This window comes from Bufo gargarizans, chromosome 8 (assembly GCF_014858855.1).
Source record: "Bufo gargarizans isolate SCDJY-AF-19 chromosome 8, ASM1485885v1, whole genome shotgun sequence".
Classification (NCBI taxonomy): Eukaryota; Metazoa; Chordata; class Amphibia; order Anura; family Bufonidae; genus Bufo; species Bufo gargarizans.
The window spans coordinates 158,844,043-158,862,974 of NC_058087.1; the positions used below are offsets into that span (position 1 = coordinate 158,844,043).

At 43.2% G+C, this 18,932-nt stretch overlaps 1 protein-coding gene across 2 annotated transcripts in view; it reads right to left on the reverse strand.

Annotated features, from left to right (window-relative positions):
• METTL22 (methyltransferase 22, Kin17 lysine) overlaps positions 1–18,932 on the reverse strand; it is a 236,465-nt gene that overhangs the window by 93,460 nt on the left and 124,073 nt on the right. Inside the window, exon 6 of one of the 2 annotated variants that reach the window (XM_044303614.1) lies at positions 17,674–17,745. The exons of the other annotated variant lie outside the window; for it this stretch is intronic. Coding sequence (XP_044159549.1) covers positions 17,674–17,745 — 72 coding nt within the window. The remainder of the gene's footprint in view (positions 1–17,673; positions 17,746–18,932) is intronic. 2 annotated transcript variants of the gene reach the window in all.

The following is an 18,932-nucleotide window of genomic DNA, read 5'->3' on the forward strand; positions in this document are numbered from 1 at the left end:
GGTGGTTTTAATCACACAGGATTGCATATAGTGGTCATTGACCTGTAGCTCCTGATAGTAATGGACATGCTGTGTTAGACAGCTGTTCACATGGTGCAGTACTGTGCGGTGGCCTTTGTTTCTGTGGTGCTGCTCTGGTGGGTTGGTGGGACCCAGTGCCATGGGTGGCATTGTCGGACAGCATGGTTGCCGCTTTGACTCCTGGGTCCCGCCGCCTACCAGGATATCGCCGCTTTGTCATCGCACCGTGCTGCGCCCTTTTGTCAGAGTAGGTCCCACTCAATAGAGGCTTCCTTGACGTGGTGAGTGGGCTTATGCCTTTTGATCAAAATGTACACTAATGCCTCTTGTACAGCATGCAACACGGGGGGCTGTACACTTTTTAGGTCAAAGCCAAGCACTGTGGATGTGCGACCCAGTTCTTTTTTCTCCCCCATATAATTGTTATTGAATCTTTCTTCTTTATTACTGGTGTCAGCACTCCTCCCATTCGGCACAGGTGGTTTTAATCACACAGGATTGCATATAGTGGTCATTGACCTGTAGCTCCTGATAGTAATGGACATGCTGTGTTAGACAGCTGTTCACATGGTGCAGTACTGTGCGGTGGCCTTTGTTTCTGTGGTGCTGCTCTGGTGGGTTGGTGGGACCCAGTGCCATGGGTGGCATTGTCGGACAGCATGGTTGCCGCTTTGACTCCTGGGTCCCGCCGCCTACCAGGATATCGCCGCTTTGTCATCGCACCGTGCTGCGCCCTTTTGTCAGAGTAGGTCCCACTCAATAGAGGCTTCCTTGACGTGGTGAGTGGGCTTATGCCTTTTGATCAAAATGTACACTAATGCCTCTTGTACAGCATGCAATACGGGGGGCTGTACACTTTTTAGGTCAAAGCCAAGCACTGTGGATGTGCGACCCAGTTCTTTTTTCTCCCCCATATAATTGTTATTGAATCTTTCTTCTTTATTACTGGTGTCAGCACTCCTCCCATTCGGCACAGGTGGTTTTAATCACACAGGATTGCATATAGTGGTCATTGACCTGTAGCTCCTGATAGTAATGGACATGCTGTGTTAGACAGCTGTTCACATGGTGCAGTACTGTGCGGTGGCCTTTGTTTCTGTGGTGCTGCTCTGGTGGGTTGGTGGGACCCAGTGCCATGGGTGGCATTGTCGGACAGCATGGTTGCCGCTTTGACTCCTGGGTCCCGCCGCCTACCAGGATATCGCCGCTTTGTCATCGCACCGTGCTGCGCCCTTTTGTCAGAGTAGGTCCCACTCAATAGAGGCTTCCTTGACGTGGTGAGTGGGCTTATGCCTTTTGATCAAAATGTACACTAATGCCTCTTGTACAGCATGCAATACGGGGGGCTGTACACTTTTTAGGTCAAAGCCAAGCACTGTGGATGTGCGACCCAGTTCTTTTTTCTCCCCCATATAATTACTACTACTTCAGACAATATCGGGCCAGAATCTTCCTTATCACCCCCCCAGTCAAGCTACGCGACGAAGCATCAGCCTTGACGTTCTTAACCCCAGGGCGATAGGTGAAACTGAAATTAAACAATATTGGAGATATGGCACTCAATATCTGGAAAGTTGCTCAAAACAAATAACTTTATTGATGCAATTTAGATTTAATTCTTCAGGAAGAAGTCAGCACCCCTTGGGACTTCGAAACGCGTCTGGGAGGAATCTGGACCCCACATTACCACCATTTTTGGCGTACGCAAGGATATCTACAGTTACACCTCCTCATCAATAACCTCTTAAGTGATCAATTCATCCTACATATGAGTTTAGGCTCGAAAACTCCTTAGAGTGATACACTCCGATTTTCAACATAATCGTAAGTAAGGAGAAATCGAATATTTGGAACGCTGAGGAAATGGCGATTAAACAAGCCATATTGAGAAGTGGAGGTAAGGGAATAAAATAGCTCGAAAATAGGTGGGACGCCACCTAGAGCTAACAACTCCCGAACTTTAATCCGATAAACTTAATGAACTGTGATATATGAATTACTGTGACTTTTCTAAATATTCAGAACAATCCAAATTTTCGAAATAAGCAGTCCATAACTAAATTGAAAAAGCCTGCGATTGCACTATAATAATGAAAATCTACGATTATATTATATCGAATTAATGTGACTTTCGATTAATTCTCATCGAAAAGTTCTCATAAAACTATCGAGTAATAACATACCCAATGTTATAGTGTTGAGAACTTAATTTCTGTATTCATTCAATCAGAATATGAGAAAGTACCCATTTGCTGTCTGATGTGTATATATACACCTTAAGTGATTTTTATTGTACTGTCAAGAGTGACGTTTTATCTTTGTTATTTAATTTATGTACAATTTACGTATCTTGTATGACATTTTAACTATTTTAACAAGATAAATTGCATCAATAAAGTAATTTGTTTTGAGCAACTTTCCAGATATTGAGTGCCATATCTCCAATATTGTATAATTTTTAACTCTCTGGTGTTTGGAGTTCACACTTAGATATTGAGCACATCTCTATCCTACGGAGTAGTAGAGCCACTCCATATTGCAAATTTGAAACTGAAATTAAATCTGGTAAAAACAACGACCATCTGGCCTGCCTTGGGTTCAGTCGCTTAGCCGACTCCAAGTAAGCCAGATTTTTGTGATCAGTAAGCACAGTAATAGGATGAATTGCTCCTTCCAACCAATGACCCATTCCTCAAAAGCCAACTTAATGACTGTTCCTACCCCTACCTCGGATGCGTCAACTTCCACAATGAATGGCTGTGACACATCCAGTTGCACCAGTATAGGAGCAGAAGCAAAACATTTCTTCACCACTGAAAAGGCTTGTAATGCCTTATCAGACCAGACAGACATCCAAACCTTTCCTAGTCATGTCCATTAAAGGTTTAACCACAGTCGAGTAGTTCAAAATGAGTTTCTGGTAGTAGTTGGTGAACCCCAAAAACCGCATAAGCGCTTTCAGATTTTCGGGTCGATCCCAGTCCAACACAGCACAAACATTTTCTGGATCCATACGAAAACCTGAAGATGAGAGTAAGTAACCCAGGAATTGCACTTTCTGAACTGCAAATACACACTTCTCCAACTTACCATACAATTTATTCTCTCTCAGGATCTGTAACACCTGATGAGTCTCCATGTCTGGAGAATAAATTAGTACATCATCCAGATACACAACAACAAACCTCCCCACCAGATGATAAAATATATCATTACCAAAATGCTGGAAAACCGCAGGAGCATTAGTTAACCCAAACGGCATGACCAGATTCTCAAAATGACCCTCTGGGGTATTAAACGCCATCTTCCATTCATCCCCTTACTTGATCCTGACCAGATTATATGCCATCTTAAGTCCAACTTGGAGAACACCAAGGCACCAAAAATCTGATTAAACAAGTCAGGATTCAAAGGAAGGGGGGTACGGATCATTGACCGTAATCCGATTGAGCTCACAGAAGTCCAGACATGGCCTAAGGCCTTTTTCAGACGGGCCTCCTGGATTTGCTCCGGATGCGTCGCGTGTGCATTGCGGGAAACATGCACTAGTGCGCACACAATTTCAGTCAGTTTTGACTGCGATTGCATTGCGTTGTTCAGTTTTTATCGCATGGGTGCAATGCGTTTTGCACGTGCGTGATAAAAAAACTGAATGTGGTACCCAGAACCGAACCCGGACTTCTTCACTGAAGTTTGGGTTAGTTGTCCTGTAGATTTTATTATTTTCCCTTATAACATGGTTATAAGGGAAAATAATAGCATTATTAATACAGAATACTTACTAAAATGTTGATTGAGGGGTTAAAAAAAAATAAATAAAAAATAACTCACCCCATCCACTTGTTCGCACAGCCGGCATCGTTTTCTTTCTTCTTCTTTCAGGGCCTACAAAAAGACATTTGATGGCGTAATCGCTCTCACCACGTGGTGAGCGTGGTGATGACAGCGCAGGTCCTGATGAAAAAAGATAGAAGGTCCTTTTGCAGGTCCTGAAAAAAGAAGACGATGCCGGCAGCACGAACAAATGGATGAGGCGAGTTAATTTTTTATTTATTTTTTAACCCCTCAATCGACATTTTAGTAAGCATTCTGTATTGAGAATTCGATTATTTTCCCTTATAACCATGTTATAATGGAAAATAATACAGTGAATTTACGTTAATTGGGTCTGGGTTTGCTCATCCCTATCATCTCCTAGCAACCATGCGTGAAAATCGCACCGCATCCGCACTTGCTTGCGGTTTTCACACAGCCCCATTAATTTTTATGGGGCCTGCACTGCGTGAAAAATATAGAACATGCTGCGAATTTCACGCAACGCACAAGTGAAAATCACCACTCATCTGCACAGCCCCATTGAAGTGAATGGGTCCAGATTCAGTGTGGGTGCAATGCGTTCACCTCACGCATTGCACCTGCGTGGAAAACTCGCCCGTGTGAAAGTGGCACAATAGTTCAGTTTTTCTTCTTTACAAAGAAAATCCCTGCTGCCAGTGGGGATTTGGAAGGTCTAATATGTCCCTTAGCCAAACTTTCGATAAAACAATCATGATAAAACAATCATATTCATGATATGGGGGTAAATCCTGGAAACCACTCTCAGAAAATACATCTGAAAAATTTAAAAAGGAAAGTGGGTACAGCTTTAGTGGTTAAGACAGAAAGAGATGTATTAAGACAGTTGTCCATGCAATAATCACTTCAATCGAGAATCTGTCTCGCTTGTCAGTCAATGGTAGGATTATGTTTGCTTAACCAAGGTAAACCCAGAACCAACGGAGCAGGCAGACCCTCCAGCACAAAACACGAAATGGATTCCTGATGAAAATCACCTACTCTTAAACGGATGTCCTGCACCATCTGTGACAAACATTTCAGAGTAAGTGGTGTGGAGTCAATTGCAAACACTGAAATATTTTTTTCTAATGCACTTGTTGTTAACCCATGCATACGGACGAACTGACCATCAACTAGGTTAACCCCTTCCCCACTGTCGATAAACACCTCAATTCCCACAGTTTTGGACTCTAGCACCACCTCGGCAGACAGGAGAAATCGGGTACTACCAGTAAATGACATAAGTAAGTTCCCTAACTCCCCATCCACACCACCAAGAGTAAGATGGGGATTAAACTTTTTTTTTTTCATTTTTTTTTTCCACCTTGACGCTGAACGTAAGGACAAATATTAACTAAATGTCCCCTTTTTCCGCAGGAAAAACATACTCCCTTCTTATGACTAAAACTCTTGCAAGCAGGCCCAGGGGTAGCTCCCCCTAACTGCATAGGTTTGTCACCAGACATAAACTCAGTAGTCTCTCCATCCAAAGTGTCAGAGGAAGCCGCCACGTTATAGGATGATTCGTCCTGAGAGTGAGGGACCTTAGATCTCTCTCTCAGGCGTCTATCCATACGTACGGCAAGGGACATAGCCGCTTCCAAATACTCACAGATTTTTGTGAAAGGCCAACGCGTCCTTTAGCCTCTTGGATAATCCATGACAGAATTAGCAACGGAGAGCTGGATCATTCCACTCCGTATCCGTAGCCCATCTCCTAAATTCAGAGCAATCGATCTCCGCAGAACACTCTCCCTGCCGTTAACATCGTAACTTAGTCTTGGCCAGGGAGATCCGATCCGGATCATCGTAGATGAAAAATTCATCTACCGATCCGGTAGATAATACCAATTCTTTGACTCATCCCCAGATGAGAGCGGACGTAACTTAAAGTATAATTTACATGACTTTCTGAACCGAATGAAATGATCGCTTCCCCCGAAAATCTGTCCAAAAGTGCAACCTTAGGTTCAGGACAGGCCTGATAACTACTAATACTGGCACCAGCAGCCTGTGAACCCTGGATCTGCGTGCGGAAGTCGGCTACCTCCAAAGACAGACCATGCAATTGTCCAGCCAGTGCAGCGATAGAATCCATAGCCTCACTGACACAAACAAAAATTACGGTTTTCGGCAGTTGATAATGTCACGTAGTGATGTGGGAGGGAACACCACACCGACAACAGGAAGGAAGGGAAAAGGAACTAGGCCTCAAAGCTAGGGAAAAAGAAAAGGATACCACCTATGGAAACCCTAAACCTAGCCCTGACTCCTATCCGTATGAACGGACCTTGAGGGTAGGAATGTTCATACAGTGGAACCTAAGACCCTAGAAACCCTGAATTGCCCTGGAGTAGTGTCTGGGCTTGAGATGACCTGTTCCTTCCAATATGAAAGAACCAGCGTCTCCCTGAGGCCTAGTAACAAAAGACAATGGGGAAACAACAAAATATAAAAGGGAAGTAACACTTAACTTCTGAAGTAATTGGATGAGCAGGAACTCAGAAGAGGACCACACACCACCACTTCCAATACCAAACGGAAGCTATCAACCGCATAGCATGATGGGTGAAGCCAGACTAAATAGAGGAGTTGGAATGACCACTAAGCTACACCTGAGACAAGAGGTGTGGTCATTACCAGCAACAACACTGAAAACAAGTGAAACCAAAGAGTCTGTCATATCACATAACGTGCAGCCAGTCTCTTAGATCTTTTGACACCTGCCACGTTAGAGACCGTGACAGGTACATTAGTATATAACAGAGCACAGTGGGGACATTACTATATAACAGAGCACAGTGAGGACATTACTATATAACAGAGCACAGTCGGGGACATTACAATTCTAATGGGGCAGAGTGGGGAACATCAATATTATAAGGATTAGAAAGGCAGACATTACTATTGTGTTGTGCGGAAATAAGGACATTACTACAATACATAGTAACACAGTAACATAGTATATAAGGCCAAAAAAAGACATTTGTCCATCCAGTTCGGCCCGTTATACTGCAAGTTGATCCAGAGGAAGGCAAAAAAAAATAAAAAATGTGAGGTAGAAGCCAATTTTCCCCACTTAAGGTGGAAAAAAATTCCTTCAAGACTCCAATCAGACAATCAGAATAAATCCCTGGATCAACGACCACTCTCTAGAAGCTATAGCCTGTAATATTATTACACTCCAGAAATTCATCCAGACCCCTCTTGAATTCTATTATTGTACTCACCATCACCACCTCCTCAGGCAGAAAGTTCCATAGTCTCACTGCTCTTACCATAAAGAATCTTCTATGTTTGTGTACAAACTTTCTTTCCTCCAGACGCAGAGGATGTCCCCTCATCACAGTCACAGTCCTGGGGATAAATAGATGATGGGAGAGATCTCTGTACTGTCCCCTGATAAATTTATACATAGTAATTAAATCTCCCCTCAGTCGTCTTTTTTCTAAAGTGAAAAACCCTAATGTTGATAATCTTTCAGGGTACTGTAGTTGCCCTATTCAAGTTAAAACTTTAGGTGCCTTCCTCTGAACCCTCTCCAGTTCTGTTATGTCTGCCTTGTTCACAGGAGCCCAGAATTGTACACAGTACTCCATGTGTGGTCTGACTAATGATTTGTAAAGTGGTAGGACTATGTTCTAATCACGGGCATCTATGCCCCTTTTGATGCAATCCATTATCTTATTGGCCTTGGCAGCAGCTGCCTGACACTGGTTTTTACTGCTTAGTTTGCTGTTTATTAAAATCCCTTTATGCCATTAGCCCCCATTATAAGCCCTTTTGCCTCTCATTAGCCCCCATTATGCCTCATTAGCCTTCATCATCAGCCCATATGGCTCATTAGCCCTTATGCCTCAGTAACCCCTATTATCAGCCCTTATGCCTCATTATGCCTCTCATTAGCCCCAATTATGCGTCTCATTAGCCCCCATTATGCCCCTAGCAGCCTCATTCTTTACAAAAAAAAACACTTACCTCTCTGCTCCTCGCAGACCGTGATCCTCTTCCTCCTGCTGTCGGCTGTGTTCTGAACTGGCGCGCACAGCAAGACATCACAAAGCGCCTCACACTGTGCACAGCCCTGCACAGCCGACAGCCGAGGACCAGGAAGCGGTAAGTGCATAGCGTTCACCGCTTCCTAGTCCTCAGGTACTAATGAGCGCTTACAAAATGGAAGCGCTTCATTAGTACTCGCTGGCCAGCAGGCTTGATTAGGGTGTGCCCAGGCACACCCGACACACCCCGTGTGCATGCCTATGCCATGCTGATATGGCGTTATTTTCTTATTTTCATTGAGATCCTCCAAGATAGCATCTCTTAGAAAACCTTCAAACAATTTACTCACAACAGATGTTAAACTTACCGGCCTATAATTTCCGGGCTCTGTTTTTGGACCCTTTTTGAATATTAGCACCGCTATGCGCCAATACTGTGGAACACTCCCTGTCAGTATAGAGTCCGTAAATATCAGAAATAAGGGTCTGGCTATGACATTACTTAATTTTCTTATACGGGATACGGGGGGTGTATGCCATCTGGTCCTGGCGATTTGTCTATTTTAATCTTTTTAAGTCGCTGTTGTAATTCTTCCTGGGTCAGACAGGGCACTTTTAATGGGAAATTTACTTTTACATTCTGCATTTCATCTGACAGTTTATTTTCCTCAGTGAACACAGTGGAGAAAAAAAAATATTTTATAGCTTTGCTTTCTCCTTGTCGCTCTCTGTAACTCCCCCCTCATTGCTCTGTAGAGGGCAGACACCTTCAGATTTATACTTTTTACCATTTATATAATTGAAGAACATTTTAGGGCTCTTTCACACTTGCGTTGTCCGGATCCGTTGTGTACTCCATTTGCCAGAATTACACGCCGGATCCGGAAAAACGCAAGTGAACTGAAAGCATTTGAAGACGGATCAGTCTTCAAAATGCGTTCATTGTTACTATGGCAGCCAGGATGCTATTCAAGTCCTGGTTGCCATAGTAGTAGTGGGGAGCCGGGGAGCAGTATACTTACCGTCCGTGTGGGTCCCGGGGCGCTCCAGAATGACGTCAGAGCGCCCCATGCGCATGGATGACGTGTCCATGCGATCACGTCATCCATGCGCGTGGGGCGCCCTGACGTCACTCTGAAGCGCCCCGGGAGCCACACGGACGGTAAGTATACTGCTTCCCCGCTCCCCACTACACTTTACCATGGCAAACAGGACTTTAGCGTCCTGGCAGCCATGGTAACCATTCAGAAAAAGCTAAACGTCGGATCTTGTAATGCGCCAAAACGACGTTTAGCTTAAGGCCGGATCCGGATTAATGCCTTTCAATGGCATTAATTCCGCATCCAGCCTTGCGGCAAGTGTTCAGGATTTTTGGCCGGAGCAAAAAGCGCAGCATGCTGCGGTATTTTCTCCGGCCAAAAAATGTTCCGGTCCGGAACTGAAGACATCCTGATGCATCCTGAATGGATTTCTCTCCATTCAGAATGCATGGGGATAATCCTGATCAGGATTCTTCCGGCATAGAGCACCGACGACAGAACTCTATGCCGGAACAGAACAACGCAAGTGTGAAAGAGCCCTTAGGGTTAGTTTTGCTCTCTTTGGCAATTAATCTCCCGGTCTCTAGTTTGGCAGCTTTTATTTGTTTTTTACATATTCTAATTTTTTGGAAGGTTATTAAATTATGGTCACTATTTCTCAGGTGTCCCCCAACCTGCACATCTGTTGTTCTGTCAGGTCTATTGGTTAATACTAAGTCCAGTATAGCTATCCCTCTAGTCGGGTCCTGAACTCGTTGGGAAAGGTAATTGCCTTTGGTTATTGCCAAGAACCTGTTTCCTTTATGAGATGTACAGGTTTCAGTTTCCCAGTCTATATCTGTGTAGTTGAAGTCCCCCATAATAACCACCTCATTATGATTTGCCGCCTCGTCTATCTCGTTTAGTAGTAGATTTTCTGTGGAGTCTGGTATAGTAGGTGGTTTATAATAAACTCCTATTAGTAATTAAATTTTTTTTTTTGCCACCATGTATTTCTACCCACAGTGACTCCACATGTTCATGTCCCTCACTCATATCTTCCCGGAGTGTGGGCTTTAGACAGGACTTTACATAAAGGCAGACCCCTCCCCCTCTCCGGTTTTGACGATCCTTTCTAAACAGACTGTAACCTTGTACATTAACTGCCCAGTCATAGTCATCATCCAGCCACGTCTCAGTTATTCCCACTATGTCATAGTCCTCCTCACACATCACTAATTCCAGTTCCCCAGTTTTATTAGTCAGGCTTCTGGCATTAGTATACATACAATTAAGAGGTTTATGTATATTTTTTATCCTACACCTTTCCTTATGAACTGTTCTAGTCCCTCCTTCCATTCCTCCCCCCAGTCCCACTACCTTGCCCCCGGTCTCTATCTGCACTATCTTCCTATTCTATAACGTAATTACCCTCCCCCCCCAGTCCATAGTTTAAACACTCCTCCAACCTTCTAGCCATCTTTCCCCCCAACACAGCTGCCCCTTCCCCCATTGAGGTGCAGCCCATCCCTACGATAGAGCCTGTAGCTGACAGAGACGTCGGCCCAGTTCTCCAGGAACCCAAACACCTCCTTCCTACACTAGTTCTTGAGCCACTTGTTAACCTCCCTAATCTGCCGCTGCCTTTCTTGTGTGGCTCGTGGTACAGGCAGTATTTTGGAAAACACTACCTTTGAGGTCCTTGCCCTAAGCTTTTGATCTAAATCCCTAAAATCATTTTTAAGGACTCTCCACCTTCCTCTAACTTTGTTATTGGTTCCGATATAGACCATGACTGCTGGATCTTCTCCAGCCCCTCCCAGTAATCTGTCAACCTGATCCGCGATGTGTCGAACTCTAGCACCAGGAAGACAACACACTGTTCGGTGATCACGGTCTTTGTGACAGATCGCCCTATCTGTAGCCCTAATAATTGAGTCTCGCACTACCAGCACCTGTCTGGCCTGCCCTGCTCTCCTGGTTCCCTGCTTACTGGAGCTAACATTTCCCTGACTGCAGAGGAAGTGTTTGGCTGCAACAGTGCTGTCCCTGAACCGACATCCCCCTCATCTGCCAACCGTGCAAACTTGTTGGTGTGTGACAGATCAGGGCTAGCCTCCCTGGCACTCTTCCCTCTACCCTGCTTTCTAACTGTTACCCAGCTAGCTACCTCACTTTTCTCTGCCTCCTCGCTATCACCCTCCTTCTCATCTACCCCATAGAGTGCTTGCTCAGTGAGCAGCAAACTCTTTTCCAAATTGTTAACGCCTCTCAGTGTAGATACTCAATTTGCGATTCCAAACGGGTAATTTGCTCACATTTTGAACAATGATATACACCCTTGAACAGCTGTTACAGTACTGCATACATCAAACAATATGTACACTGGACTGCACTGTCAATAATGGAACACATACTAGATTGGAATTACACAACAAAAGCGAAAAATACAATATAATGCAGTAATAAGAAACTGAATTGCTGCAGTCCCTCACTGAAGTCCCTGAATCTGAAATCACTTAATCTAAAGTCACACACTTAAATCAAACACACGACGCGCAAACTCGCGTTATATGCCTGCTTATATAAATGGAACTCTGGATTCAATACATACATTCAGGCACATACATAGGCACAAAGCGACATTCCTAATACATGGGAACAGAAAGTGGGCGCATTACTGTTTGGGTGCAAAGGTAGACATTATTAATATATGGTGGCACAAACTGGGACCTAACTACACCGTCCTGGAAAAGCAAGAAGCCAAGAGTCAAGACTGGAGGAAGTCTTCATGGCGGTCTGTCAAGGATGGTTAAAGGGAGTCTGTCACCAAAATTTCATCTTCTGCACTGCTTACATAACACTGCAGCACAAATAAACAGGATTTAAATGGTACCTTTGTTCTTTTCTTCCGATGTTCATAAGCAGCAAAAACGCATTTGTAATTATATGCAAATGAGGGAATGAGGGCTTGCAAGTGTCCAGGGATGGCGTTCGGCCAGTAAGTGCCCAGGCCCCTGTGCCTTCTGTGTGCATAACTCCTCCCTAACCCCTCGTCTGGCCCACCCTGTAATCCCCTTGTGTCATCCTATTGAGTGACAGCGCAGAAGGTGAAATATTGGTGACAGACTCACGTTAAGAAAAAGGGAAAGCAAAAGATTCCAATCTGTGAGGACATCACCTACTAGTCACTGGATAACACTGTGCTGTATTCACTTATAAAGCCTTCAGAGCGCCTGTGTACAACTGGTATCTACCACTATACGGTCACTGTACTGTGGTCATTTTGTTCATAGTACAGTGTTTTTTATTGACAGTCAGTATAGATGTAATAAGTCACTATGTAGCAGTAATCTGTATGTATGGTTTGGCAGTATTATTTGGCAGTGTTGTCATTATATTGGTCTTGATTTGCTGGGTTTTGTTCAATAATTGTATGGTAAGAGTTTTGTTACTTGTGTAATGGAATTATTTATTAACTGTAATTCTGTATCATTTAGAGGGGTATTATCATACGTACATAGAAAATCGTATTTATCTTAATAGACCAGAGTAAGGCAACTGGGTCTCATGCATCCAAGCAACATTCAGGTGGTGGTGGGAAGATATCTAAAGTTTGTCCTGGGGTCCATAGGACTCAAGTTATGCCCCCGCTGTGCATTGCAAAGGGTATCTGTAACATAATTTGAAATGCAGCAAATTTAAAATGTACAATTTACATTGTAGATTGTACATTGTAGATTTGTTTTGCAGTACTTCTGGGAAATCCTCAGCATTTACACCTTTTGTCTTTTGAGATGACCATGCAGATTACAGCTTGCTCACGGTATTATTTGTGTATAACCTTTACATAATTGGACATATTTCACTATATTATTTGTATGGACCCTCATACATTTGGACAAAGTGATCAAATCTTCCGCTTCCACATAGACTTACCTTCTCAAGACTAGTAAATTAATCTACAAAGTAATTTACTCACACATAAATGAGAGTTTACATGTCATATGTCAATTTGGCTTCCCTTTTCTAAACTTTTTCCAACTTTTTTGGGGATGAACAGCGTTACGTATTTTGGATAAAGGGACACTAATGCTTTGTAAAGTGCAGCAGTAAAATGATGCCCTTACTCGTTTAACATGAATCAATATTCTGCTGGCCTTAGAAGCAACAGATTGACATTACAAGCTGTTTGTTAGTCTACCTTATGGTCTATAATTTCACGCAGATCTCTATTTACCAGTGACTTTCAACGTTTTTGGCCATACATTTCATGCAGAATACTAGTATCAGTTGCTTAAAATGCCATTTAAAGGAGATGCACAAATACAGAATGTGTCTAAGGGTACTTTCACACTAGCGTTTTTATTTTCCGGCACGGAGTTCCGTCCTAGGGGCTCAATACCGGAAAATAACTGATCAGTTTTATCCCCATGCATTCTGAATGGAGAGCAATCCGTTCAGGATGCATCAGGATGTCTTCAGTTCAGTCACTGAACAGCGTTTTGGACAGAGGAAATACTGCAGCATGCTGCGGTATTATCTCTGTCCAAAATTCTGGATCAGTTGCCGGAATGCCGGATTAATTTAAATTGAAATGTAAAATACCGCAATGCCGGATCCGTCCGTAAAAATTTGGCAAAAATATATAACAGATCCGTTTCTCTTGATGACATCTGGAGAGACGGATCTGTTCTTGCAATGCATTTGTAAGACGGATCCGCATCCGGATCCGTCTACAAATGCAATCCGTTTGCATGCAGATTGCCGGCGATGGAACTGCTTGCCGGATCACTCTGCTGCAAGTGTGAAAGTAGTCTAAGTTGACTTGTAACTTATGAACATTTTCACAGACTGCATAAATGAGCTTAAAGGCTAGGTAAAACTTCAGAGGCATTCTGCTCATTTTGGGCTAAAAATAATTTTTTCAATTGGACTTTATTAAAAATATTGAGCCGTTCTGTCACAAAGGGTTGACTATTTGTCTAGCTGTGTGGATAGTACTTTTTACTTTCACTTTGTGCTGGTCATCTAATAACCCTTATGTCTAATTTAAAGGCCCTATTACACGGAGTGAATATCGTACAAATTCTTGTGCATGTGAGCGAAAATGAATGAGAATGGTTTGATGTAATAAGTATGAACAATTCAAAGACGAGGGACAAATCGATCGTTTCTCGTACATTGTGACTAGAGATGAGCGAATTTCCGCTTAGGAAATTTGTTCACACTTCATTTGTTGGAAAAAGGTGAATTGTGTTATGGATTCCGTTACCACGAACAAACGAAGTGTGAACGAATTTCAAAACATGAAAATCGCTCATCCCTAATTGTGACCTTTCAGCATGCTCCTTGTTAATAGATCTGTTCATATAATATGGAGTCGTCTACTCACGATCTCATACATGCCTTTTGACTAAGCCTCTGTCCTCTATCATTACATGTAACACCAAGGAACTATTTAAAAGCGAACAAGTAACGACTGTGAGTACGAACAATTATCTATTTGTATAATAAGCTAAATTTCCGATCTTAAAGAGGTTGTCTGGTCCCAAAAGCACCCCTCACCATGCATACATATGCCCCCAATACCTGTTTTTCATGTCCGAGCTTTCCTTTCTTACTGGAAGACATCAGATTAGGCTACTTTCACACTGGCGTTTCTGGGTCCGCTTGTGAAATCCGTTTCAGGGCTCTCACAAGCGTCCCAAAACGGATCAGTTCAGCCCCAATGCATTCTGAATGGATAAGGATCCGTTCAGAATGCATCAGTTTGGCTCCATTGCGCCTGTATTCCGCTTTGGAGGCGGACACCAAAATGCAGCTTGAAGCATTTTGATGTCCGCCTGACAATACGGAGCTAAACGGATCCGTCCTGACTTACAATGTAAGTCAATGGGGAAGGATTCGTTTTCAATGACACAATATGGTGCAATTCCATATTCCAAATCCGTTTTGACTTAGACTTTTTTCTATTTTTATGAATAATGCAAACGGATCCGTTCTGAACGGATACAAGCGTTTGCATTATCGGTGCAGATTTGTCTGTGCAGATACAAGCTGTGCAGGGCTGCGCACAGCGTGAGGCGTTTTGCGACGTCATGCTGTGCACGCCAGTTCAGAGCACAGCCGACAGCGAGAGGAAGAGGATTGCGGGCGTCCAGGAGCGGCAGCGTCCAGGAGCACAGAGGTAAGTGTTTATTTATTTTATTAAATGAGGCTGCTGGGGGCATAATGGGGGCTAATGAGGCATATGGGGGCTAATGAGAGGAATAATGGGGGCTAATAAGAGGCATAATAGGGGCTAATGAGGCATACAAGCTGATAATGAGGGCTAATGGCATAAAGGATATATATATATATATATATATATATATACACACACACTTCTTGTTTTGTTGAATACATAACTTTATTGATACACAAGCCTGGCTGCACTGCACAGTGATGAGTCACAGGCTGGACCCCCCCCCCCCACTCTGATCTGCCTGCAGCAGCTACTCCTATAACTCCTGTGTCCATCTTTCTGCACAGACATGATTCTACTTCTCACTAAGTGTCTAAATCCCATTACTGACCGTCCACAAGCTATTCCCTCACCATCTCCAGAGTGTAATAAACAGCTAGAAGCAGCAAGCACACCCAAACACATCTGTATCTAATCCTATCCTCTGTGATACAGCCTGCTGAGCTGTGTATCTAAACTCATCACTGACCGTCCACAGGCTCTTCCCTATTTCCAGAGTGTGATAAACAGCTGGAATCGGCAGGCACGTCCAAACACATCTGTATCTAATCCTAACATGTATGTGTGCCTGAAACAGAGCCTGTTGTGTGTAATACTGTCTGCTGTGTGTATCTAATTCCATTTTTTATCATAAAACCTGCTGAGCTGTGTATCTAAACCTTTATGCACACAACCGTATTCATTTTGCGATCCATATTTTTTGCAGTCCCATTGAGTTCTATGGATTTGTTCTGTCTTTACTGGAACTGACATACGGATGTAAAAAACACACTGATGACGTCCCTGTGCTTTCTACATCTGTATGTCAGTTCTGCGAAGGATGAAAATTTCCTATTCTGGTCCTCATATTGCAGATCTAAAACCCATAGAACTTAATGGGACTGCAAAAAAAAAAAAAAAAGTGAATCGCACACGGACAGTAACCTTATTTAGTGGATCCGCAACTTGCAGACCGCTAAACCGAAACGGTTCTGTGCACGAGCCCTATCACTTATACTCAGCGCACATAACAGTGACAGCCACAGGGCTCCCATAACAGTAACATCCACAGTGCATCCATAACAGTGCCATCCACACTGCCCCCATAACAGTGACATCCACACTGCCCTCATAACAGTGACGTCAACGGCGCCCCCCATAACAGTGACGTCCACGGTGCCCCCATAACAGTGACGTCAACGGCGCCCTCCCATAACAGTGACGTCCACGGTGCCCCCATAACAGTCACATCCACAGTGCGTCCATAACAGTGAAATTCACAGCGCCCCCAGACAGTGACAGCCACAGTGCCCCATATATCAGTGATATCCACAGTACCACCATTCTGCCATCCAGTGCCCCCTTGCTTGCCATCCTCTGCCCCCTTGTTTGCCATCCATTGCCCCCTTGTGCCATCCACTGCCCCCTTGTGCCATCCATTGCCCTCATTGTGCCATCCATTGGCCACAGGTTAGCTTTTAATCCGGAGAACCCCTTTAATGAGTCACTACATCTTTGATTGTTTATCGTGATCTGCTGGTGTAATAGTACCTTATGGCCTAGTTCACACTTCAGTGATTTCCATCAGTGATTTTTAAACAAAAACCTGGAATGGAGCCTCCATAGATAGGGTAGAATGGAAAGATCTGCACTTGTTCTCTGCTTTTGACCCGCACCTGATTTTAGCAGAAAATCACTGATGGAAGTCACTGACCAAATACTGAAGTGTGAACAAGACCTAAGAGGTCATAAACACTTATTTAAGACACACTCTTATCAGTAAGATAAAAACAGAGCTATAATGAATGTTTATAATGTCAGAGAGCAGAGATAAGGAACTCCAGACAGTGCAGAGTGAAAATTCAGATCCTACTACTATAGCATCTCAGCCCTGTACAGAAAAAAAGGCTCCAAATTATTAATAAAGACCAAATTAAAAAACGTTTTTTACCTCAAAATGAGTACACCTAAAGGTGTACATAGCCTTTAAAAGTGTTCTCTGCGGCTTTAACTAAATGCTGTGTTTTAGCTAACTTGTGGGAGGAAGAGGGTTCCAGCAATACTTATCCTTCGTTGGTCCACTGATTCCGCGATCTTGGATGTGACCACCCGATTCGCTATAGTTGTTTCTGTTCAACTGAAGTGCCGACCAGATGTGTTTCTTCCTGTTCAGGTGGATGTACATTGTGCAGTTGAACAGGAAGACACATGAGCACATCTGATAGGGACTTCAGTGGAAGAGTCTGCAGCCATTTGAGCAGTCACAAAAGCATAGTCGAGATCGCGGAATTGGCGTCAAGACAGAATTGTAAGTATTGCTGGAACTCTCTTGCTTCCACATGTTGACTGAAACTGAGAATTTAGGTAAGGCGCTGAGAGTCCTTTGAATCAAAAATGCTCTGAGCAATGAACTTCAGCGTATATCAGTATAACTAGGGTAAAATGCTTCTGAAAAATCCCAAAATATTTTTTGAGCCAAATTTCTCTATTAATAATTTATCAACAAATTTCTATGGACATTACATCACATGAATCTCAATAAAAATAGGAATACAGGACAACACAATACAACCTTTTGTTTTTGTGAGGCCTTGGTTTAGGGATATATTTCTCTTGCACATATCTAGGAGGTCTTCACCAACATCTACAAACAAAAAATAACAAATAAAACAAGATTTTAATGGTTTGAATATTAAAGAGGAACTTTCATCTGTTTTACTTAGAGGAGTATAAACACCTGTAGATGCGGATGCTGCCACACATTTTTTTTAAACATCGCTCCTACGCCCCACTGCGCCCGCCTGAAGTTTTCGCTCTTAGTATGTAAATATTGAGCATCGGAACAGGGAAGATGAAATGCCAGGGATTCTCAATGGGCGTCTTTTTCTCCCTGGCTGTGCCGCGATTCAATCACATCAGAGAGCGTCACAGCCAGGGAGGTTTTTCCTCTCTGGCTGTGACGCTCTTCGATGTGATTGGATCGTGGCACAGACAGGGAGAAAAAGACGCCCACTGAGAAATCCTGGCGTCTTCTCCTCCCTGTTCCGATTCTCAGTATTTACATACTGAGTGTGAGAACTTCAGGCGGGTATAGCGGGGCAATGAAAAAAAAAAAAAAAAAAACTGAGTGGCACCCAGTTTTGTTTTTTTTTAAATCGCCCCGCTGTACCCACCTAAAGTTCTCGCGCTCAGTACCCCGCAAGTACATCAGGAGCTCCGTACAGTATTAGAATGTATTGGCTCAGATGAGCCGAAGTTATTACTTTGCGAAGTCTCGCGAGACTTGCGCAATAACTTCATAAATTAATTTGTACTGTAAAAAAAAACATTTCCCGAAACAAGTGGTACCCTGGAACCAAACCAGAGTTGGGGAAATGTTTTTTTACAGTACAAATTAATTTATGAAGTTATTGAGCAAAGTTTCGCGAGACTTCGCAAAGCAATAATTTCGGCTCATCGGAGCCAATACATTCCAATACTGTATGGGGCTCCTGCTCCGTACATTTGTATGAAAAACAGAAAAGGTTGTGGCACTCACCAGGCTTTATGCTCACGGGAAGCATGGATATCAAAATATTGGAAAAAAAAAGGTGTAAAGACCTCTAGATTCCATACAGTGACAGCCTTTATTCTTTATATTGCATTAAAACCAACAGTGTGTTCACATCTAAGCGTTTCGGATCGATTATTCCTGATCCTTCCTTCCTGCTCTGTAGAGTATTAGAACGAAATGTTATGCAAATCGACTTCAGATGTTTCATCTGAAGTCGATTTGGTCATCCCTAACTGCAATGTTAATTTATTGAAGTGTATTGAAGAAACTGAAGATTC